The 24,025-nt window shown below is 43.2% G+C and overlaps 1 protein-coding gene across 1 annotated transcript in view; it reads left to right on the top strand.

Moving 5' to 3' along the window:
* Asap1 (ArfGAP with SH3 domain, ankyrin repeat and PH domain 1) overlaps positions 1 to 24,025 on the top strand; it is a 292,373-nt gene that overhangs the window by 216,333 nt on the left and 52,015 nt on the right. The window contains exons 11-14 of the mRNA XM_048802408.1: positions 4,089 to 4,097; positions 4,643 to 4,743; positions 8,820 to 8,889; positions 22,876 to 22,963. Coding sequence (XP_048658365.1) covers positions 4,089 to 4,097; positions 4,643 to 4,743; positions 8,820 to 8,889; positions 22,876 to 22,963 — 268 coding nt within the window. The remainder of the gene's footprint in view (positions 1 to 4,088; positions 4,098 to 4,642; positions 4,744 to 8,819; positions 8,890 to 22,875; positions 22,964 to 24,025) is intronic.

Below are 24,025 nucleotides of genomic sequence, written 5' to 3'. Positions count from 1 at the left end.
TGAATGTTGGATTTCATAATAAGGGAAAATTGAAAAATAAGTACCATTTGTTACATGGAAGAAAGTCAAATGTGCCTGTTTATGTTATGAGATTATTATGGATTAAATTTAAGTATTCAAATGCAATATTAATAGTCATTTTTTATGTTGTCAATTTCTCATGCTATCTCACAACAGTAGCATTCTCACATTTTCTAATTCCTAAAGTTTCTGAAAGGAATTTGAGTCCAGAACAAAGATGCAGCAACCATCCTTTAAGTGTGGGAAGCCCTGCACCAGCCACACGGGGCCTATGCAGCAACCCTGGAGGGTTCTTCTGCTTTTCCAATGCATTTTTTATCTGCTGTGGGGTTTTCTCAGGTGAAAGTACCTACTCACCTGTGGAGAAGGCATGGTGGCCAGGAAGATCTGTGTGTTCTGAGGCAATATCTGTACTCAGCAGTCTCAGGCGCTTCCTGCACCTGTGATCTGAGGCCTTCCTGAGGCTTTCCAGATTGAAAATCCCCCACCACACACCTTCTTAGAGAAGATGTCTCCTCCCCGAGTGATTTCTCAGTATAAAATCTGTTGAAGGACTCAAGTGGAAGGAGGCCTTAGGTAGATTGTATCTGAGAGAAAAGTGAGAATTCTTACTGGTATGCACTGAACCACTTGCTATCTTTGTTTTGTCAACAGGATTACCTCTTCCTATATATGGATACTTTGTTGAAAAAAAAAAAAAGTCCCTTTTTTGTTTTGCATAGAGACTAATGTATTCTGCTTAAGCTAACTAAAGAAAAAAGTTTTCTCTAAACAAAAGGAATATGTACATGATGCAAAGCAGATGTTTTGATTTGTTTTAATTCTACCCCAAATTAATGAATAAGTTTCCATTAGCAGCATATCCAGAGTGTTTTACAAGAAAAATTGATCTTTCACAACATACCTGTCCCTTTCACATGGCTCTTTATTATCTCTTGTTGCAAACGATGTTTAGAAGCTAATGATTTTTAACAACTTAGATTAAATGTGAGAGGAGAGTATCCACCAGAGAGTTCTCATCATTGCACTACTTTCTGAACAGTGTAAAGTAATATAAAAGGTTACCTGAGAAATTAAAAACATCCAACAAATCTTTTAGCCTGTCTCCCCCACCATGTTCTAACATGGCTCCATTGAAGGAAACTTTAAAAATTTTAATTGTGAATAATATTCCCAGATTTTTGGAAGGCTTTTTTTTTCTTATCAAAATCAAATTAAGTCTTTATTGTCTTTTGGCAGGTGTTCTATGCAATTAATTATCTTAACCTCTTACAATAGAATAGCCTAACCTCCCAAAAGAACTATTTGTTCCCTAATTATCTTTAGGGTTATAAATATTCTATTTTCAGTGGTGATGTCTGTCAGTCATATTCAGAGTGTACTGAATCATTTCAAAAATTCCAGCCTTTTGTTTGAGTCACTGATAGGCGCTGAATCGCCATCACAGTGTGATTTGCAAGTTTGGGGGATTCCATGCATTGCTCTTCTCTGTCTGCTTTGCAATATCTGGCACATTACTGGGCACCCCAGAACTGTTTAATAAGCATTTGGTAAGACAAAACAGAAGGGATCTTTGCCCACCCATCCACACACTTAATTGAAAATTGAAGCAGTAGAAGTTTGGTTTTGAATTGAATACCAGAAACATTTATAACCCCCATTAAATCAGTGAGTAAGTATAATTGCTTGTAGTTTAAAGAGATTGAGATTTTAGTCCTTAATAATAGATTTTATGTTAATACGGTTTCAGATAAGAAAGTGATTTGTCTGCACTACTAATAAGAGGATAGGAAATTGAGCTAAAAATAATAGGGCAGTTTCATTCTATAGTTTACATTTCCTGCCTCACATCATGAAATTTCCCCAAGGATTTAAGTTCATTTTTTATTTTTAATATTACATATATTTGCCCAAATGAGTTTTCCATTTGCACTTCTCTTTTCTGAATACATACTTAATTTCTGTTATGCTATGAATGAATTCGGGATCTATTTCTTCAGTTGTGTTTTTATATGATTGTGTTGATGATTTTCCAATACCTACTTTCTCAGAAGAGAAAATCCTTTTCATTTATTTATAGTACTCTGCTAAGCCACCTGAAAGGCCATCATTTCTCCACGTGCACAAATGATAATTGATAGAACTTTATTAAGCCATGAAACTCATTAATAGTCATTTTGGTATTACTGATGCTTGACTTTTGCCACATATTGCTTCTTTCTGTTCAGTTTAATAAAATCAAAGCCTAGAATAAGGCATTTTGTTCACCCTTAGAAATATGTTTGCCTGATGTACAGCAAACCCATTCAACTCAAGCACTTGTTATTTAGAATTTAAAGTTTATGTGGGCAAATAATAAATTATATGTAAGGAATGCTTTCACACCAAGTTTAAAGATTATAATAATTTTCATACATCGTTCATCTGAATCCATGTTTGGAAAAATATATGAGTACTTTTATTTTTAAAACTTAGACTTGTATTTTAAAGGCTATCAAATGAGTCAAGTTTAGAGACAGTTTTAAGAAGATATCCAAGGAGATTTTAGATTTTGTTTTTAATGTTTCTGGGAGACAGGGGAGGTCCCTGACTTTAAATCAGTAGTTGTAATTCTCATGTGATTTCACTGGAGTAAAGCAGAGAGCTTTGTGGATTTCACTAATCCCTGCCCTTATGTTGTCCCAGGCCTCAGTTCCCTGCTACCTGAGCTGATTTTCAGTCCTAATTTTTCTTTGTCAGGTTATAATGCCTCCCTCAAGAAAATTGTCCCAGGGCTGGGGTTGTGGCTCAGTGGTAGAGCACTCGCCTAGCATGTGTGAGGTATTGGGTTTGATCCTCAGCACCACATAAAAATAAATGAATAAAATGAAGGTCCATCAATGCTAAAAAAATATATTTTTAAAAAAGAAGAGAAAATTGCCCCAACTGTTCCTAGGGACTGTAGCTGGAGGCACTGGGAGAGCAGGGGTCGCTCCTCTGCCTGTCTGGCATGTAGTCCAGTCCCTCAGTCAGTCCTGTCTCCATCCAGAAAGCATGGGAATGCCTACCAGGGAGGAGTCCGTGAGTTCAGTTACTATGCAGTTCAAGGCTCTGACCCTGTTTAAAGGTAAACATTTAGGAGAGTTTCACAAGAGATTGCCAGATTTCACTCCATGCCCCACCCCTGCCCATGTTAAAATTGTCTAGTTACATGAAAGGAATCTGGATTGTTAGAGAAATTACTCAAGAGTAAGAAAGTGACTTGAATCTGTGACCTCTTTAACATCAGTCAGCTTGCCTGGTATATATAGTTGGCTCTAGCTGCTTGACGAGAGAGCAGGACAGCAATGTGGTCAGAGTGTGAGCGTCCACCTGCACATCAGGCTGCATCCTCTGTCGGCCCTCAAGCCCTGTGTCCAGGCTTTTAGGTTTGAACACAGAATTTATCACAACTGGAATAGCCTCACAAAGGCGCACTGTCATAGAAATGTTCCTCCCACTGATTTGCCTCACTGATCACACACTATTTGACCCAGAGGACTGAATGTCTGAAAGAAGCCACCCTGGCCTTGAGGTGTGTTGTGCACATCCATCAAGAGATAACCAGTGCGGCTGGTTGAGCTTCCCGCAGCACCACCACATTTTAGGTGTCTCTTATAAACTGGATGTATGCACTCAGCTCTCTTTATTTGAACTCTTACAATCTATGGCTTTTCTGAAGTTTTCTAAGTAAATAATTTTGAGTTTCACTGAGTTATTGATTCCCTGACCACATGCATTGAAGCTTGTCAACACTGCATCTTGGTAACCTGTACCTCATGTTCTTCCATTCTGCTATATTTCTGCTGTCACTCAACATGGCCCAGCAGAACCCTATAGGTATAAGATATTTACTGTCCCGTCACCCAAGGGTTATCATGATTCCAAAGGTACACGTTCATGTTTTCTGGTATTATTCTTACAGCAATGTTCTCTTTGTGCATTATATGAAATGTTTAAATTATGAGTGTCAACATTTTCAACAAAATTAACTGTATTTTCCAACATTCTGCCTTTTCTCTCTCTGCTTTTGCCCTTCCTGATCGAAGTCTAGGAGAGTAAGTCCATACTTCCTGTGAGAATGTATTATCCTACTTCTATGTCTAGACACCCATGTTGTCATGCTACCGTCCAATATGGTTCACTTGTTTCTTAGGCTTTCACAACGTAGTGGCCGCTTGGCCACATAGTCCTTAGAAACTGTGGTGAGGCACCAATGGCATGCCCCCATGGGTTGCACGGGTTTGTTTTGTGGTCCACCTGTCTTTCCATTGCTTCTGTGCTTGCCTCTGCTGTTTGTGTAAACTGGGTTGAGTCTTCTGGTAGCCCACCAGCACCGTGTGTGTGTTTGAACTCACTCCAGAGTAGAGCTGGGCTCTGAACTAGAAACAGGAGACCCAGGCCCAGCCCTTCCTCGGACTGGCTTTGTGACTGGCAAATGTTTTCCTGCCCTTTTCCTCCTCTAAAACCAAGACAAAGACCTCACAACTCTCAAAGCTTCATAATTCTTAGACCAATGGGCAAAGGCTCAATGGCAGGATAGAGTCGAGGATTTGAAAATTGTCTCCAGCTTTAGCTTAATTAGTGGCTTCTATTTTTCTAGGATTCCCAGAGCCGGCAAGGAGGGTACAGCATGCATCAGCTCCAGGGCAATAAGGAATACGGCAGTGAGAAGAAGGGTTACCTGCTGAAGAAGAGCGACGGGTGTGTATGGGCCTGGTGTCCTAGGGTGTGATCAGCATATTTACTGAGGGCTGTTAACTAGCAATTTTTTTCTAGCCTCTCAAATTGGAAAACACACTTAAATGATTTCTAATGCACTGACTTTCTTCACATAAGTCTGAGATTTAACCTGCTGTCTTTTAAAAAAAAAAAAGCAGTAGTAGTTTTGTGGCCCCTCCAAATAGCATCTGTCACTTGTAACCTGTACTTTTAGGAAGGCAAGAAGTGAGAGGCCCTCCTCTCTACTTTTAGTTATTGCATTGTTCTCTGCCTGGGAGGTGAACCTGGCCATTCAAATCCCAACCTCGGGGATCACCTTGACCTTTTCTGTTACAGCCAATCTAACAAAAGCCCTTCCATTCTAACTCTAAATATAATGCACCTCTAGCCGTCTCTGCTGCCCAGAGATGGTCCACTAACATCTCTCCTGGACTGTTGGTGCCACCTTCTAACTGGACTCTGTCACTGTCTTCTCCCTCTCCAACTCCCCTCTAACAGCTCTCAGAGTGGTCTGGTCTGGTCTTTTTTTGGTTGGTTGGTTTTGGTACAGGGAATTTATCCCAGGGCCAGTTTATCACTGAGCTATGTCCTCAGTCCTTCTTATTTTTGAGACAGGGTCTCACTAAGTTGCTGAGGCTGGCCTCAAACGTGTCACCCTCCTGCCTCAGCCTTCCAGGTCACTGATATTAGAGTTGTGCACCACCACACCTGGCCCAGAATGGTCTTTTACACATCCAGCACACCATGTCATTCCTTCGCTTACATTGCTCCAGTGACTTCCCTTTGCATACAGAGTGTCTTGCTTGGTCTTTCTCTTCAACCTCCTTGTTCCACTTTGTCCCTGGTCCTGCCACACTGGCCTTTGTTGCTTGAACAAATGATCCTATTTAGCAGTAAGTGCTTAACTAGACTCTTAAATCATTTCCTTTACTAATTGGCATCCATTTTTAAAAGAAAGCTCCTTGTTTTCTGTGGGTATATGTTCTTGGCCTTATCTAAGCTATAGGTGTTTTATTGGTTTTGTTTATTGAAATTGCAGCCACTTCTCTTACAAATTTCTGGTGTTGCTGTCTTTATGCTCATTCTATTCATGCTTTCAACAAGTATCTTTTGAGAATCCTCTGTGTCTAGGACTCAAGGAACCTGAAATATATAGCATTGAGCAAAAGAAAGTCCTTATATTCTAAAGAAAGAAAAAGGCAACAATATACTATTACATTTCTTTCAAAGCAGAAGTATAAAATAATCAAATTTTTAAGCACTGTCACCTGAAATCACCATGATTTTCTGGAAATTAGAATTGCCTATTTCTGTGTGGTTAACATCTGCATGTCCCAGGAAGATTCGTCTTTTCATCAGTATTGTTTAGTCCAGACCCTAAAATGCTCTTTTGTGAGCATCTGCTGAGTGCCTACCCTACTGTCAGAGACCCACAGTCATCTCTGTGACTGGTCATACAGAGATCATACAGACAGCAATTACAAGAGCCAGATTTGAACCTGCTATCTGACTTCACATCAGGAGTCTCCCCTTCATATTTCAAAGTGGCCATTACTGCTGTCAACCACTCTTGGCACACCCAAAACAAACTAGCATACTCACCCTTCCATGTGCCTTCATACATTTCGTAGGCATACAGCAAGCACTCTAGTGTGTGAGGCAGTCTGCTGGTACTGGGGGGTAAAAGGTAGGTGAGATATGGCTTTCACTCTCACCCTGCTGCAGTCTGTTGGCAAGAGATAAGGGAAGAGCTATTGCATCTTAGAGTTGGGAGGTTGGAAGTCAAGTGGTCCAAACTCCTAATAATTGTTCCAGCAGCCCCGGTGAATCACGATAACCCAGAGTTGCTGGTGGTTACTTCTGTGGAAGAAGATACTGCAGTGCCTATACCTGAAGACAAATTCATTTGCTAATAGTAACCACTGATATGTTGTGATTTTCTCCTAAGGGTCATTTGCATTAGTAATTTCTGACCCCAATTTTAAAATGTTTCTTGTTTCTTAAGGATTGTTACACAATTTGAAAACCAATCTAAAATGTCTAATAATTTAAAACTTTATGGTCTAGAGGCATTTATTAAGAGGCATGGGAGCAACTGTTTTACATATATTTTCTCAACATAATCCCAGAAGGAGGGCATTATTATCTTCATGATTCAGGCAAGGAAAATGAGTCCCTAAGAGGTGAAGTAACATGAGTTAGGTGACAGCTTTGCTGGGATTATGCTAGACAATGACATGGGATCCAAAGCCCAAATGATCCAGCATCAACATCGATACACACTGAGTCGTGCAGTGCTACTTTTTAATAGAAAAGAGCTGTAGAAGATTTACAAAGATCAGGAGCTGCTGTTCTCAGTTGTGCAGGGGCATATCTTAATACTCTCCTCCTCCTGGCGATCTGCAATGCTTCATTAGCAGTCTCTCGGCCAGAAAGTTCAGTGCTTTTGTATTACTTTCCTCAGCTTCATTAGCTGTGCAAGAGAATATGGGTGTTTATTTTATGATTCCTTAATACACATAAGAAAAACTGATGTATAAAAGCTTAACTAAATAAAATGAGTAAACTGAGCAGGGAGAGTTTACCCAAGGTTGAGTAGTTTGACGAGTTGGTGGTTTGGTATTTTGAAATGTGTTCCTAGGAAGGATGGTGCTGGCTTTGGCTTAATGTACTGGGACTGCCTCTCCCATCTTCACAAGCTTCTGTGAGAGTAAAACAAGATCAGAACCACTTATAGATAGCTGGAACCATTAACCAAATTCAGGCATTTTCATTTGATAGATATTAGCACTAATATCCTAGTTAGTACTTGCAAAAGAAAGTTTGTGATTTAGCTGTGATTTGAGGATAGTTCTCAATTAGTGATTCTAAACTATCTCCTGAGGAGACTAGCATTTGAGCATTGTGTTCAGTTTACATCTAGTCAAATGGAGTCAAATTCTCATCATGCTCTGAAAAACATGCTCTGGAACAAACTATACTTCTGGTAGTTACATATATAAGATGACAGTGTTATCTGTGTTGGTTTTAAATCCATGTTTTGGCAGTTTCCTTAGAGTATTAATTTATGATGGAAAAGAAAATGCAAGTTACAATTTTAAAGATCTGGGAAAGATAGAATGGTCCTCTCTGGTGTCATTTGTTTCCATGGCAACAGAAGGCCTACACAGCCCTCTCCCAGCCCAGGGAATCCTATTCCCTGCCCATTTCTGCCTCCCCTGGGGAAGTGGTCCCAAGCAGCAAAGTTGCACCTGCTGCGCGTGCACAGCTCTGCCCGACACTCAGCCTCTTAATCGCACCTGGAGCTTCACAGGAAACTCCAAGTTGAAATTAGTTCTCTTTGGAGGTTTCCATCTTCAGCATCATCATTTTTTTTTTTTCAAAATGTGTATCACAGCTCCTTCAGATGGTTTGACCACAGTTGACTCCTGTATGAATCAGGAACAGTTCTCTTTCCAGGGGCTCTGGCATCATTTTAGCACTGGAAGACCCCTAAAGGGGAGGTGTACGAGTCACCAAAACTAGATCATCTTGTGCCTTGGACCCTCAGCTCATTTTCCTACATCTGAGGCAGCCTCACCCCCGTTCTTCTCCTGCATGACAGACTTCATAACCTTTTAAAAATTCATCTAATTGTAGAATTAATCAGTTAATAGAGTCTTTTGGTAAAAGATTGACAGATATGGTTATAAGCATTACTAACATAATGCCTAATATAGGTCTGGGCCCCCTTTCCAGAGAATAGTATTTTTACCTATATTGTAACTATAATTGATTTTTCATTCTCCTGCTATTAAATTTCTGTAATTTCTATTTCTCATTTTCACCCTCAAAAACAGTGTTGTAATGAGCATCTGTGTTATGCCTACCTGTCTGAATTACCCTCTAGCTGGGGTATAAAAGGCAATCAGAATTTTCTGATTTATGTAACTTAAGGGGGGTCAGGATTTTTTAATTTTGGAGTGGGGTTTTTTGTAATTCTTGTTCATCATACCATATGACTGTATGTCCCAGATGACTCAGACACTATTTACAGTTCTGTTGGGCTTGCTTCCTAGGATCCGGAAAGTGTGGCAAAGGAGGAAGTGCACTGTCAAGAATGGAATTCTGACCATCTCACATGCAACTGTAAGTGTGTCTGTGGTTTTTCTGCCTGTTTGTTACACTTTCAGCCTCCTGAACCAGAAAGCTCCTGAGGTGATGTAACCACACTAAGGTTTTGCCCACAAATCATTTTGTGTGGATTTGGGTCAGATCATTTAGGATATTCTCTTACAAAACATTGGTTTTATCTTGTCCTGTGGTGGTAGCCTATGTCCTTCTGTGTCACCCCCAGAAACTTTTTTTTTTTTTTTTTTTTTGTTCCCTCAACCTGAATCGGGTATTGTTTGATCTTATAGTCTTATCTTTGGAAATACCATCGGCTGCTCTAGAAAGCCTAGTTCCTGCATTGTAAAGTTGATAGAGGATGTTCTTTGCATAGAAAAGTAATGTAGGAATGATGTGTGTAGAGATGTTCAGTCATGCTGGCTGCAAGAGTGCACAGTGAAACAAGTTTTGTTTTGCCTTTTTAAACTAGCAAAAAAAAAAAAAAAAAATGGGGTGGGGGCTTGTACCTGGGATTGAACTCAGGGACACTGAGCCACTTCACCAGCCCTTTTTTGTATTTTATTATTGACAGGGTCTCACTCAGTTGCTTAGCACCTTGCCATTGCTGAGGCTGGCTTTGAACTCACGATCCTCCTGTCTCAGCTTCCCGAGCCACTGGTATTACAGCTGTGTGCCACCATGCCCGGCTGCAAAAACTTATTTTTAATTCTCAAAGATGCAATTGTCCTAATGGAAAATATATCACTCAGTGGATGGCAAAGTTCATTCCAGGTGTGTTTAAAAATGTGTGTGCCATTTAACCCAGTAATGTCAGTTTGGGGGATAAATTCATGATTGAACTGCAGTAGCCTGTGCCAAGTAGGGCCCTTGAGTTAGGATAAGCAGTCTGTTGCTGACAGAATAGTAGAAACAAGGATGGGCATTTATGACGTTGGCAATTTTTCATTATAGCTGAGTTTATATTTCTCTCTCAAGGAAAGGAAGTACCACTTACCTTCAGCCCTTGTGGTATCAGAACCTTCCTTTTACAGATAAAGAAACCAGACCCTAGATCTAAACATGACTAGTAACTGGTAGAATAAGAAATTCAAGCTTGGGTCTATCCAGCATTAGTCCATGTGGTCCTGCTAATGTGTCTCTTCCTGTAGAGCCCAGCTGTTCTGCACTCTGAACTCTCTACAGCTCTCTGTCCGTCTTTAGCCAGGTACTCAGACCTAGACACACAGAAGATGCTTGGTACCTCTTGTGGCCTAGTACATGATGGATGGCATGCTTCCTAAAGATTGTAGTTCTCTATGAAACTTGAGCAGTTCCCCTCCTCTCTGTCCCTTGACCCCTGAAGAACCCTGTTCTGTGAGTTCTGGCCGACAGTCCAGTTGAGATTTTTAACCATCATGCCCATTCTAGCCATCCACCCATCTGATAGCAGAAATCCCACCTGCAGATTTGGACCCGTTAGGGGTTGCCATTGAGACTGTCTAGCAGTTGTTCATATATTCAGCATTTGTTAACTAAGTTCCATTCACCCATGTGCTGGCCTAAGCATCAAGTTACATGGGTGGAAAATAGATAATTTGGACCTTCTCATCTTTAATTCCATACAGTTTATACTAGAGTGAAAGTTTCTGATCTATTTTGACTATTTAGATTGTGAGTTTTTTGTCAGATTTACAATGTGTTCCCTAATTTTCATGACCTTCTGCTGGAGAACTCTTCCCATGGATTTGCCTGGCTATGGCCCTCTCAGCAAGCATTTGAGAGCGACATGTGGCCTTACCTTGTTCTGTCCGTTTACTTTTCTTGTGAACTTGCTGTGGAAAGCAGAGCAGTGTGGCAGGAGATGGCACAGTGATGAAGTGCATCAGCAGCACTGCTTGACAGTTATACGACCTTGGGCACATTGCTAAATATAGGAAACAAATGAGTTCTCTCTCACTCCCTTTTTCGTTTCTGCCAAAAGACGTTAATGTGGCTAAGCCAACAGTTTATGTGCATTCTTTCTAATTAACAACAGGTATCGCACTGACCACGTTGTTTGGTGGCTGAGAGAATGGGCTGTGGCATCCATCAGATGGGAGTCTGAATCCCAGCTCTGCCATTGATGGTGTGACCTTGAGAAAAGTGTTTAACTCAAAGATGATGTGGGTATTGAGTGAGACAGCCCGCTGTGTGTGCACAGAGTGGTCAGTCTCGCTGTTCTGTTAGCTCCTCACAGGTCACTGGAGAGCCTGAGCTCTGTTGATGATCCCTTCCTGATACAAACTGGGAGCTCTCCTGCCCAGAGCAGCCCAGGGCAAACAGGTTCCTCCCCAACTGCTGATTCCTTCCCTGAGTTCTGTTATTCTGTTCCCCACTTTCCATTGGCTTTAAGCCACTTTTTTAGCTGCCAGTTACATCACTTGTAATCATAAATATAATAAAATAAATCAGTTTTCCCCATTTTGCAGACACCATTGCTTACTTAGGATTAGCTTGAAAATCAGGGCCAGTAGTTCCTGGGAAAGCAAAAAGATGTAGTGACTTTGAAAAAGTGAGGGAAAGAGCCTTTGGTTCTTTATAATCATCAATACTTCCTAATTGTGCAGATTACTGGGATTCGCTCTGCTGTCTCCACACGTGCATGCATCGTGCGCTGATCACACCCTCCACACTGCTACACCTGCTCTCTCGCCTCCCTGCTCTCCTCACTGTCCACTCCCCAGACCCTTTTCCAGTTCCTAACATTCCCTCTGCTGCTAGAGAAGAGTTTTTATCGTAAGAAAACTTGGGGCCTTAATTCAGGAGCTCTTCACACCTGAAAATTCCTCCAGCTTGCAGGCCACACCCACCCACCCCCCACCCCCAGTGAATGTCACCTTTGCAGATTGTTCTTATCATAGTGACTCGGGAGAGGACCAGGCTACCTTCAGATTAATGGCACAGAGTCTTTTGGCTTGACCACTTGAGTAATACCTGCTCCCGGAGTGATTCATCTCCCCAACTCACTATTCCATGAAGAAATACTTTCTTATGTATACCTGAAAGAATTGCATACAGCCCATCCCTAGATTTCACCAACAGATACATTGTTTTTCATGTATTTATTCAAAGATGTGTTTTTATTTACTATTCAACATAACACAGCACTGTAGGAATCAAATTTAGTGGGAATCTCTGCATTTGCTTTCATCATCATCATCATCACAGCTTATTTGTGAATATCCAGTACATTTTTCTACTCTTAACTGTTATTGTTTTCCTTTTTGGTACTGAGGACTGAACCCAGAGGTGTTCTGCCACCTAGCTGCATCCCTAGCGCTGTTTTACTTTTATTTTTGAGACAGGGTTTCACTAAGTTGCCCAGGCTGGCTTTGAACTTGCAGTACTTTTGCCTCAGCCTCCCAGGTAGCTGGGATTAAGGCTTACACTACCATACCTGGTTGATATTAATATTTAATCATTTTTTCCCTGCTCAAATCCAGGGCCTTACCCATGCTATACAAGGGCTTTACCTCTGAGCTACACCCCGGCCCCATCCAGTACTTTCTAAACATAGTATAAAATGCTTTTGTTTCAGAATTCCAACTCGTAACAAATCTGTGGCAAAACTTAAGAATAAAGAAGCTTGTGTCAAGTCACTAAACCATTCTTAATAGATTTCTGTACTTTGGGTTTCACTGTGGTGGGCCTCATACTAAGTTTGAAGTCTAAAGTCGTAATCCCCTGTTCATCCCCCAAGCAGGAGACCTGGGGCTGCTGCATGGAGTTGAGAGGAGGTAACTGCCAGTTCTTTCCTTTCTGGCCTCAGTGCACTTTTCTTTTTGTTATACTAAAGCCAGGCGCTGGGTCTCACTTGGCTTCCTTGGCCCTGGTGAAGGTGGTTGGTGTGAACTGCTGTTCCCACTGGTGTTGACAAGCCCCAAAGCAGCTTCAGCTGCCATCTTACTCCAGTCTGTGCCTTTGAGTTGTTTGCATTTCTTTTTCTTTTTTTTTCTTTCTTTTTTTTTTTTTTTTTACTAAAAGCAGTATAAACATAAAGTATTAAATAAAATAATGAATTTAAAGGCTTTAGAGAGTTTGGACCACAAAAAGTGTTTCCTGAGCTCAATGGTTGTTATCACCTCAGTGAGCTGAGCTGGGGGCTGCTGCTTCCAGAACCTGGGAGACGGGCTACCCAAGCTTGAGCTCTGTCTCTGATGCTGAATCCAGGCGAGGATTCCCCACCTAGATAAAAGGGAGCCCTTGACAGTGCCTGATTGATGGGCATTTGTAAAGGTGAAATGAGTTCATTGATTATGAGTAATTATAGCAGACGAGGGGCAGGACTGTGCTCAGTGCATGTTCCCTATCTGAACTGTTTGTCGTTTTCCCTAATGTGTTACTACCTCCATTTTAAATTGTGCTTTATTGGAATTCTTTTGTACCCTTACTCCCTTTACTCCCTTACACGTTACAAAGCCAGTTCGGAGTAAGTATTTTCTCATAGAAATTTAATTTCTGCCCGTTAGGCTTAACTGCAGTTCTGTCACCTCCCAGGGCATTTCACTAAGGCAGGGATTCGATGTGTCTCTGCTTGTCCTTGGGCTCTTCAAATCAGTGGACATCTCCCCAGGACTACTGCTTTTGGACCTATGCAGAGCTCTGGAGATAACAGTCAGCTGCTGGGGCGTTGAAGGATGCACTGAAAGTGCTCCGGAAGCACAGGGGAGCCTGGCAAAGGACCGCTCCTGTCCCTGAGTGGATCGGAACTCACTCCTGCCCATGGCTGGCCTTTACAGCTCTGAGGCTGTTCTAGACTCTCTCTGAGCCCACCTCTTTGTCCCCATTGTCACTGGGAGAAGAGAATTTTTTCATCAGTGGATTAGAAAGCAACACTGTGACTTCAAAGAGGGCAAACTGCAGCCAGTTAGACCCAGGCTCCACCCTTTGACAAGCAGTAGAGCCTTGGGTAAGCTCTTCAAGCTTTTGGAGGCTTTGGTTTTCTCAAATATAAAGAGGACACACTTTGTTCATTGAAATGTTTTTGTTTGTAGCTGTTTAAGCCAGGCACTGGGCTAGATCCTGTAAGCAGTGATGAATCCGTAGCCCTGCCCTCCCGGAGCTTGGAGTAAACAAAGGGTGGGGACTGTAGGGGCAGAATGCAGGAGGCCATGATAAAAGATGGCACAGCGGCTGCGATAGTGTGAGCAGAGAGGCTTTCTGGGCATTTAATGCTAAAGCTGGGGAGCAGCCAGCCCTGCCGAGGGGGGAGAGGAGCCTCTGCTCCTGAGCTGAACAGCATGTTCAAGGAACTCAAGGGAAAGTAGGACTCTGAAAGCTGTTACCGTCTATCTGCTGGATAACAGAAAAGGAGAAGTCGAGGATAAACTTGAACTAATATTATTTCTTGAACCAGTATTATTTTAATCTCTATTTGAACTGCCTGCTCCCCTATTTCAATAATAATTTTCTATTCTGTGTCTCTTCCGCCTGCTTGAGGTAGTGCCAGTTTTCATATCACAGTATCAACCACCTCACCCTCCTGCCCTTGGGACCTGGGAACTCTCCCTTCTTTCTTTTAGACAAAATACCAGAATCAACTTTCATGAATGAAGTTCAAATGCAGCTGAGCTGAGCTGTAGCTCAGTTGTAGAGCACTTGCCTAGTAAGTGCTAAATCAAGGGTTCCATCCTCCACAGCATGGCGGGGTGGGGTGGGGTGGGGGTAGCTGCAGGTGCAAAGGCACAGGTACTGAATGTTCTCCACAGCTGTGTTCACCAGCAGGTGGGAAAGGCTGTGTCAGTACCAGTAGAGGTTATTTGGACATATGAAAAAACAAGTGTTTCCAAACTCGGGGTCACTGTGGGATATCCCTATAGGCTTCTATTGCAAATGAAGACATTAACATTTACAAGAGGGCTTCACAAATTCAAGTTCTATAAAATGTAAGTTTAAAAATGTATCTGCTTACACCTTATAGGTTATCTGTCCTTCTAAATAATACACCCAGTAGAGGTTTTCACTATTATGCATTCTGATGAAGGGTCTTCTCCTTTTCACTGTTTGAATCCCAAGATTACATATTAGCAGCATCAACATAGTTTATTTCAGAGGAAAACCCATATCACTTGCATCTCAATGAACTGTTACAACTGTTGGAAGAGGCTGCCCCTGGCTAAGTGAGCCTAGTGAGTCTCTGCCCTGACAGCATATTAGACTGATCTGGAAATGGAGCCATCTTCCAAGACTCTGACTAAAAAGAAAAATATTTAAAAGGACTGGAGATATAACTTAATGGCACAGCACCCCTAGGTTCAATCCCCTATCCGCTGTGCTGCTCTGTGGCTTCCTGTCTGTCCATGAGATCCCCCTCTCACACACTGCCACCACAATGGAATCTACCAGGAGGCAGTGTAGCCAGCAGGGGGGGATTCACCAGAGCTGGCACCATGCAGTTTGAACTTTTGGCCTCCAAAACTGTCAGCTGAATAAACCTTTTTTCTTCATAAGACACCTAGCTTCCAATATTTCAGTGTAGTAATAAAACAGTCTGAGACACTCCCTGCATGCCAGCCCTTTACATATGCTTTCCATTTGCCTTTCATTACACCTTCACAAGGAGGTAGGTCATCTCCATTTTAATGGGAAGAAGTCTGAAAGTCACGTAACCAATAAGTGCTGGAGCCAGATTTGAATTCCAGACCCTGGGCCACCTCTCACAAGGAAGCAGAGCATTGGACACTTGTCCTGCATCCCTGAGTTCATTGCCACAGCAAAAACAGCTTTATTTTCTCTCTCCATGCTAAAGAGCTCAGAGGGGCTAAGGTGCTTGCTCCTGGCTCCATTTGTAGACGCCAGGTCTGATTGCCTCCATGTGAGGTTTCTTCCCTCCATTCTCCTTGGTACCTTATTATATGAATAAATTGCTTTTTTAAATTAATAGAACATTGCTTCAGACATACCAAACTTTCAGGAGCTCAGTTCCCAAAGTGTGACTCCATTAAAGCTAGGTATTGTGTAGCAGTCTCTCATGTGGGCATCAGAGAAGATCAAGCATTGCAGCCTTGATTTCTTCTTTTGGCAAATCCTCTGGAATAACAAGGGTGTCAGAGAGTTAATGCCTCCTCGGATTTAAGGACCTGCCAGATAAGTCTCTCCTGCTTTCATGTTGAACAGAGATTAGAGGAAACTCCTGCAAGAAACTTGTTTCATAAATGAAGAAGGAAGGATGAAATTGAAGAATTAAATTTAAAAAGAGCCTTCAGATCAAAACCTCAGGCCTCGCAGCTTGTGAGGGTTGTGGTCTCAAAGCTCTGCCTTGCAGGTCCCACACACAGCGTGTCATTCTTGGTGCTTCCTGTGCAGCTCTGTAATTCTAGTAGAAAAGCCAGTAGAGAAGAACCTCATTAATGTAGAGCCCACAAATTAAGAAAACATATCCACTTGGTTACAGAAGATGCCGTTGGTCGTTCAGGGATAAGAAGAAAGAAAATCCTGATTTTACAATTTCAAAAGTAGAAAACAAAAGCCTTGCCGTCTGAAATCAGCCTGCTTTCGTGCTGCCCTGCACCCACCCTCCCTGGTACAGAAAAGTAAAGTTATTTAAAAACGCTCGGCCTTCATCAAATGCTCTGCTGGAGCTAGCTGTGACCTTAAGATGAAGTTAGTTAACCTCTCTGTGCCTTGGCTCCTCATCTGTTAAATGTGGGGCACTATGGTGGTGCTTACTGATGGGGCCATTGTGCTAATTAAACAAACTCGTGAAACCCTTGGCACGGTAAATGCCACACACCTGTCAAGAGACACTGCCCTTGCTCTGAAGGACAGACCTCGTGTGAGGATGAGATGGGTCTGGTAGACATTCTCAGCCACTCACTGCCTGCTCTGTGGACAGTGTATCTGGGATCTGGAATATCTCCCAAAGCTTGTGTACTGAAAGCCGGGTTCTCACATGCAGCAAGGTTCAGAGATGGGGCTTTTAGGCAGTGATTGGAGGGCTCTGCCCTCATTAGTGGACTAACCTGTGTGGCTGGATGGACTCCTTGGAGGCAAAACCTGATTGAAGGAGCTAAGCCATTGTGGGTGTGACGCAGGACTCATGCTCTCCCCAGCCCCTTACTCTCTCTGCTTTCTGGCTGCCAGATTGAGCAGCTCTTCTCTGCCAAGCCCTTTCACCATGATGTTTCCCTTGGAGCCAGCCGAGTATGGACCAAGTGCACTGAAACTGTGAGCCAGAAAAATCTTTCATGTTCTTATTGTCAGGAACATTAATCTAACACAGTTGACAAAATGTAATGAGAATATGTTCCTTAAAAAAACATACCAGGGCTCAGATGTTTTATCATTGCATTTTTTATAAATATGGGAGGTCAGGAGGTTTTTGGTGTCTAACTCCTATTAGAGAACAAGGCAGGGATCAAAGAGGCTACTACAGTTAGGAAATGTGAATTTCAAAATTCTTCTTTTACTGACCCAAACTCTATACTGGCAAATAAGCCCTCAATAATTGTGGAAATGCTTTAAAGGATGAAGAGCACAGTTGTCAGATGCAGTAACAGCATCAGCCCCACAAGAGCTTCTTACCCAGAGCCCTGATCAACTTTTTCCCCCTATTTATATTAAAGCACTGTTTAATGCTGATCCTGAGAGGATCTACATTCTCCCAAAGGTAGAGTAACCCAGCTACACCACTCCTAAAGAATTAAAGCCAGGATATTATAGTGATATGCACATGCCATGTTTATAGCAGCACCATTCACAATAGCCAGACTCTAGAACCAGCCGAGGTGTCCATCAATAGATGAATGGATAAAGAAAATGTGGTGCCTGTACCCAATGGAGTTTTATTCAGCCATTAAGAAGAATGAAATAATGTCATTTGTGGGAAAATGGATGGAATTGAGAGCATTATGTTACATGAAATAAGCCAAACTTAGCAGGTCAAGGGTCACGTGGTTTCTCTAAAATGTGGAAGCTAGAGAGGAAAAAGAAAAAGATGGAGAGTGATCTCATAAAAAGCAAAGGAAGATCAATAGGCTAGAGGAAGGGGACCAGAGAGTGGGATAAGGTGAGGGAGAAAAGTGCTGGGGAGTGATATTGGCCAAATTGTGTTGTTATATTGTGTGCATGTACAAATACGTAACAAATCCCATCGTATGTACCACTATAACGCACCAACAGAAAAGAGGGGGGGGGGGATAAAAATGTAACAGTTCCTTACTGCAATAATAGAGAGTTTCTTGAAAACTGGAAATTAGTCCCATGGTTAAAGTGATTAGAAGGTTAGGAGGTTGGGGCCTTCATTATCTTCCATAGTCTACAGAAGTACTTTGGTTAGATCATCACCTGCTTCTCTCCTTAGCTGCAGGAAGGATCACTAAAGGGATAGGAACTTTGGTTTGGCCACAAGAGTAGTAATTTTGGAATGTGGAGCTTGTCAGGAACAGAGTTTCTGGCATGCCTGTTATGTGATCCAGAGGGAAATGAAGGAACTGGCCAGTCAAGAGCAGGAAGAACCAGGAAAGGAGGAACAAAATATTTTCTACTTGGCAAATTTTCCACATCTTACCTGGACAGAGAAACAGTGTGATGAGTGTCTAGAGACTTGTTCCACTCCCAGCTTTGCCTCTTTTGTACATGTATCAGTTTACCCCACCTTCCTGACCCTTTTTTTTTAGTCCACTCATGTATGTGAAAAGAATACATCTGTGTGTGTTAAGAAAACAAGCATTTATAAAACAGTAAATACAGGTTTAATCAATGGATACAAAAAGGGGGGGCACCTGGCATGCACCTTGTTAACATCAGGGTAATAACTGTGAGGATCATTGGGTGTAAAAGTCGGGTTAACAAGTGATGTTGAGTTTCCTCTTTCCTCCATCTGTCTCTTCATTTTTCTCCAGTGTCTATGCATTATTTTATTGAAAACTAAAATCTGTCAAAGGACAGGCTCAGAAGAGAGCCTGGAACAGGACCATAAAATCTTCAGCTGACAGGTGTGACACTTGTGTTTAGAGAAGAAGTTCTCAAAGCCTTGGAAAGAGGTGTTACCCACGAGTACCTGCCCTTCCCCTGCTTGTCGTCAAGGCCTGCTCTGGGTAATTCGCACACCCTAGCGCGGTTACTCGAGTCACTCATTTGAAATCCTGTTTAGCCATCCCCAGCCTCTGGCACCACTGCTCTAACTTTGATTCAGACTCTTCTTTGCCACTCCTCTGTCCTCCTCTCTGAATTGCTGTTGACCTCCTCCACAGCCACGTCCTGCAAGGCAGGTCTGATTGGTCACTGCTTGCTCAGCTTCCTTCTGCAGGTTGCCACAGGTCTAGGAATGGAATCCCTCAGCACCCTGTGCAGTGCCTCACCTGCTTCTCTGCTCAGCATCACCTGGGGCCTCTTGTCCCTCCTTGCGCTCCTGGCCTTTCTACCTGCACCTTCACACTCTTTCCACTCATCTGGCTTGGTCCTACTCCCTCCTCCCCAAGGTCCTCACTGGAAGGTCCAGGATGCCTCCAGTGTACACCCAAGAGCTGGGGCTCCAGGACTCCCTGGGCATCAGGCATGTTCTGGAACACATTCAGGTCTGTTTCTCAGAGCCGCTTGAGGGTACGGACCTCATGTTTTTCAGATGTGCTAAGAATGTGGTAGAAACTTAACATCTGTCATATGAATGAGTAGTTATTTTATGTTCTAAAATTTATCAGTTATGAAAGTAAATACTTGAGTGAGAATCAAATAACCTGAGAAGATATTAAGATAGAAGTTAATCTTGGAACTTCTGCTCTGTTGACTTGTAAGTTTTCCTCTTCTCAGGAGCTCTAGTGCAGGGACATCCCGGCATTTCTAGGTCTGGGAAGGCCATACTGCTGTGTCTCCAGGTGTGCTCCACGGAGGAAGCAGAAGAGGAGCAGGGCCTCTAAGCCACTCAAACCACTTCCTTTCTGAGAGATCTTAGGAATGTCACTTCTGTGTGCCTCAATTTCTTCATCTAGTAAAAAATACCTATAAGACTTCCCTCCCAGGGAAAATGTACTAAGGCACCTGAATGTAGTCTTTTCATTTGAGAACTTTGAACACCCCTGTATGCCCGGCACATTTTAGTAGGGGGTGGGGGGAGTGTACCCTTGATGGGAAGAAAGACAAGAAGCAAAAAGGGGAGATAAGAGCCAGGAAGAAATACGGTAGGGTAAGAAGGACCGCCATGGGAAGAGGGGCCCAGGAACAGTCCCCTGTGGACATGCTGATTGGTGAGCCCTGAAGGGAGGGAGGCGGGAGTTGAGGACATGTGGGCTGGCTTGGACAGCAGGAAGGGCCAGGCCCTCCACCATGGTAGGAGCTGAAGTCAGTCGAAGGGGCCTCTTGTGGCACCTGGAAGTCAGGGTACAGATTGGTTTTTATTCAGAGTGGGACAAGAATGCTCAACGGCAAGGGACTCCATGCACTGAACTGTCCGTGAGTTTTTCTTTTTCTTTTTTTTTTTTCTGCCTTTACTTAAACAATATGAAAGTATTTCCTAAACCATCCCACCCTGATGTAGCCCAGAGCAAGTCATTTAGTTTTACTTTGATTTTACTCTATGCTGAAACCCCAGAGAAGATTACATCTTCTTTAATCAGTATACCTATAATTTAGTACTAAATGTCAAGAAAGTTCTTTGGAATTTTGGGAAGTTGGACAAACATCTGGAATGACTATTTTTACCACAGTGGTCTCCAAGCCTGACGCCTTGTCCCTGGGCTTTGGTTGATCCACCACTTCCCTTGCTGGCGTTGGCGGGCTCAGCACTACTGGGTCAGCTGCTGAAAGGGCTTCTGAGGGAAGCGAGATAATCCATTGCCACTGAAGTTGTAGCTCAGTCATGAATGACTCCAACTGGAACAGACCCTTATCATCCAAAGCTTTCCAGAAAACTAGTGCCGAGGAGTGAGAGGTGGGTGGTACTCTTTAACCTGCTTGAATGCAATTAATATTGAGCTGAAGGGTTTTTCCTTTAAAAAAGATATTGTATCTGTTATTTGGTATATGGCGGGAAAAACATACACACACCAGAGAACTCTAGATTTGGGAAGAATAAGAAATCAGTGTGTTAACCCTCTGCCACATTCAGATGTGAAGAGGGTCAAAATTCTTAAAATTTTCCAAGACAAATTTCTCTACTTAAGAATCCTTAAACCTCTTGTTGTACTTTGTCACTTAAAGCTTAGGAAATTCTTCCGCATGCCTGGCTCAAATTTTCTACAATTTTTTAAGTACATTTATTTTCATTTCTGCAAATGGAAAACAGCTGCCCAGCCTTCCAGTAACAACCCTTGTGAACTTGAAGGTGGTTATTAAGTCACCCCCAGCCACCTTCCTTTGGACTAAGCAGTGCCTTCAACCCATCTTCAGAGTTTCCACTTCCTATCCCTTTAATCATCTCTCCATCTCCCTAAGCTTTTCTACATCCTTCTTTAAATGTGGGTTTCAAAGTGGAACAAGATTTGCACCATTAACTGGGTCACTTCCTTTTCAGATCATTGTACATTGCTGTCATTCATATGGGAAACCTGGCAATTTTATCAACATCCAGAGATGAGATGTAGGACTAGCAGTTTCTTTTACCATGGGCTGGGCTTGGTGTGTGGCTACAGATGCCAGCTTTGGAGTCTGAGACCCAGTTCTCTTCTAAGACAGGGTTCAGGCCCATGTCCCCTCCCCTCCTGCCTGAGTTCAGCAGCCAGTTCTGGAGCACAGGAACCATTTCCCAAGCACTGTGCCCTCCTAGGGAGGAATCACCCATACTGCACTCCTAGTTGCATTTCTAAATCAAGGGTACATGCAATGATCATGAAATTCCTTGAGATCTCACCTCCTCTTCTGAGATGGTTTGCTTTGGAACCAATAGGGGATAAGGGACATGGTTTTCTGTGTCTAGTGTCATTGAAATCACAGAGGGGGAGGATCTTGAATTTGGTCCGAGAGTACAGGAAGGTCAACACAATCGTTGAGGGCCTGTTGTTTAGGAGAGATGCGGAATATCGCTAATTGTCTTGACTTTGTTCCATCTCTGTTGTTTGGGGCTTTTTGGACCTCTCTGTCCCTCTTCCCCTCTGTCTGCCTAAATACTTGGCATTCCTTGGGTGGAAACATGGGGATTTTTGACTCTCAGCCAGGGCAGGCAGCAGGTCAGAGCAGACAGCTCCATTGCTTGCTCCCACAAGCTTCTGTATCCAAGCATAGCCCAACTCAGGCACTCAGGTGACTTATTCTTCAGCCCCTGCAGGAAGCAGGGTCCTTATGTCAGCATTGGCCAGCAGGTGACCATGCACAAGTGTAGGCAGGAGAGCTGGAATGTCTGTGTGGTGAGACTCCTAGGTAGCATGTTGGCTAATGTCAGGTCTGTTTTATGTGTGTGGCCTAGAGGTGTGCTCATGAGTGAAGAGAAATCCTCAGAGTTCTCTCTGCAGATATGGGACTGATTAAGCAGTGACTCCCAGCTGGGACTCACCCCCATACGTTTGAGAGAAGTAATGTAATGTGGATTCCTGGGACATCAGGTTCGGGATGTTTGATTACTGGGGTCATTCTGAGTCAGTAAATGTACTGCGGCTCCCCTACATGTCACTGTAAGGTACCATCTTGATACTGCCAGCTGTGTGTTTTGAATATGTATAGGTTCTAGAAGGTGCATTTCTAGGGACTCTGCCCAGTCTTCACTGGAAGTGAAGTGAATCAATCATTCCTATTCCTGTAAGATGAATCACCAGGATCCCTGTGTGCAGTTAACAGACATTTATTTGGGCACCTAAATATTTTCCTTCTCGATGAGATTCAGAGCTCTAATGCAGTAAATCAAGACTTTACCTACCCGCTTATATTTGAGGACAGAAACTTGCAGATCGGGTGTTGCCTTGCAGTACACTCAGCAGTGCCCAGGTGTCTATTCTTCCTTGCTAAAAATGTGTTCTTGCATCACTCAACAGGCCCTGTGAACTGCATGCTGTGCTGCGGGCACGGTCCGCAGGCAAGAGGGCAGTGCTACACATAACATCTCTGCTTTCTTTTCTCCAGTCCAATAGACAGCCAGCCAAGTTGAACCTTCTTACCTGCCAGGTGAAACCGAACGCCGAGGACAAGAAGTCTTTTGACCTGATTTCACGTGAGTCCTTTAGAACACTTTTGGTAGGTTGTTGTGGGTTCTGACACCTGCAGATGTCCATCATCTGGATCCTGAAGCAGCTTTTCCAAGCAGGAATCCAAGGTCACCATGGTGGAGCTTCTTGTCATTCCTGCACCTTTAGATGGAGTCTTGCTCTGTTGCCCAAGCTGGCCTTGAATTCCTAGGCTCCAGCAGTCCTCCTGCCTCAGCCCCCAAGTAGCTAGCCTACAGACATGTGCCACTGTGCCTGGCTTTCTCAGGTCACTTAATTTGCACCGAGCCCTCTTACAGTTGGGAAGGCATAGCAGTGTCAGATGTGGCCGTGTTTAGGAATATGAAGAGTATGCATTTGTATGTTGTCCTGGTGCAGTTAGTCCACAGCTGGATCTCCTCAGAGAGTTGTTTCCAAGTATGTTCCCATTTCTCTGGATTTCAAAGATTTTTTGGTGTGAGGTCCTGACATAGGGGTTTTAAAGCCCTTCTGTGATTTTTAAAGTGCACCTGGGGGTCAATGTAGACTTGGGAAGGCATGTGTAGCACTATACCATACAGCTAATTTGCCTGGAGTTATATCCCTGCAAAATCAGACTCTTCAAGGAAAAGTCGTCTTGCTTCCAAGCAGGATGGCCTTCAAACTTCATGAATTACTGTCACTGTATCCCCTCACTTCCTTATGCCATATGGTTCAGAGTTTACTTTTCCCTTGAGGTGACAGCATAATAACCTCCCCCACACACACCCTGTAGCCTGTGCTGTCACGGTGACTAGCAGCTGGGGAGTGCTGTTCTGCTAAGTTAGCTCCTGTGGGAGCACCTGCTGGCCACATTGCAGCTGAGGGGACACCTCCTTCTGCAGGGGGAGAGGCCAGCAAGGCCAATGAAGTGACTCACCACTGTCCCGAAATCCTGCAGTGCCAGCCTTAGGTTTTGTCCCTCCTCTGTCAGAGCCCAGCAGAGCAGGCCAGGAGCTGAAGTGCATGATTGTGTGGAAGCACAAACTACCTTCCTGCCCTGCAGTTCCATGAATGCAGACTCAAAAACAGTCCCATCTAGGAGTTTGTCT

The sequence above is a fragment of the Marmota marmota genome, unplaced genomic scaffold (genome assembly GCF_001458135.2).
Source record: "Marmota marmota marmota unplaced genomic scaffold, marMar, whole genome shotgun sequence".
Taxonomy (NCBI): Eukaryota; Metazoa; Chordata; class Mammalia; order Rodentia; family Sciuridae; genus Marmota; species Marmota marmota.
Note: the sequence above shows the minus strand (reverse complement) of the source record. Positions and strands in the feature narration are given on the sequence as shown.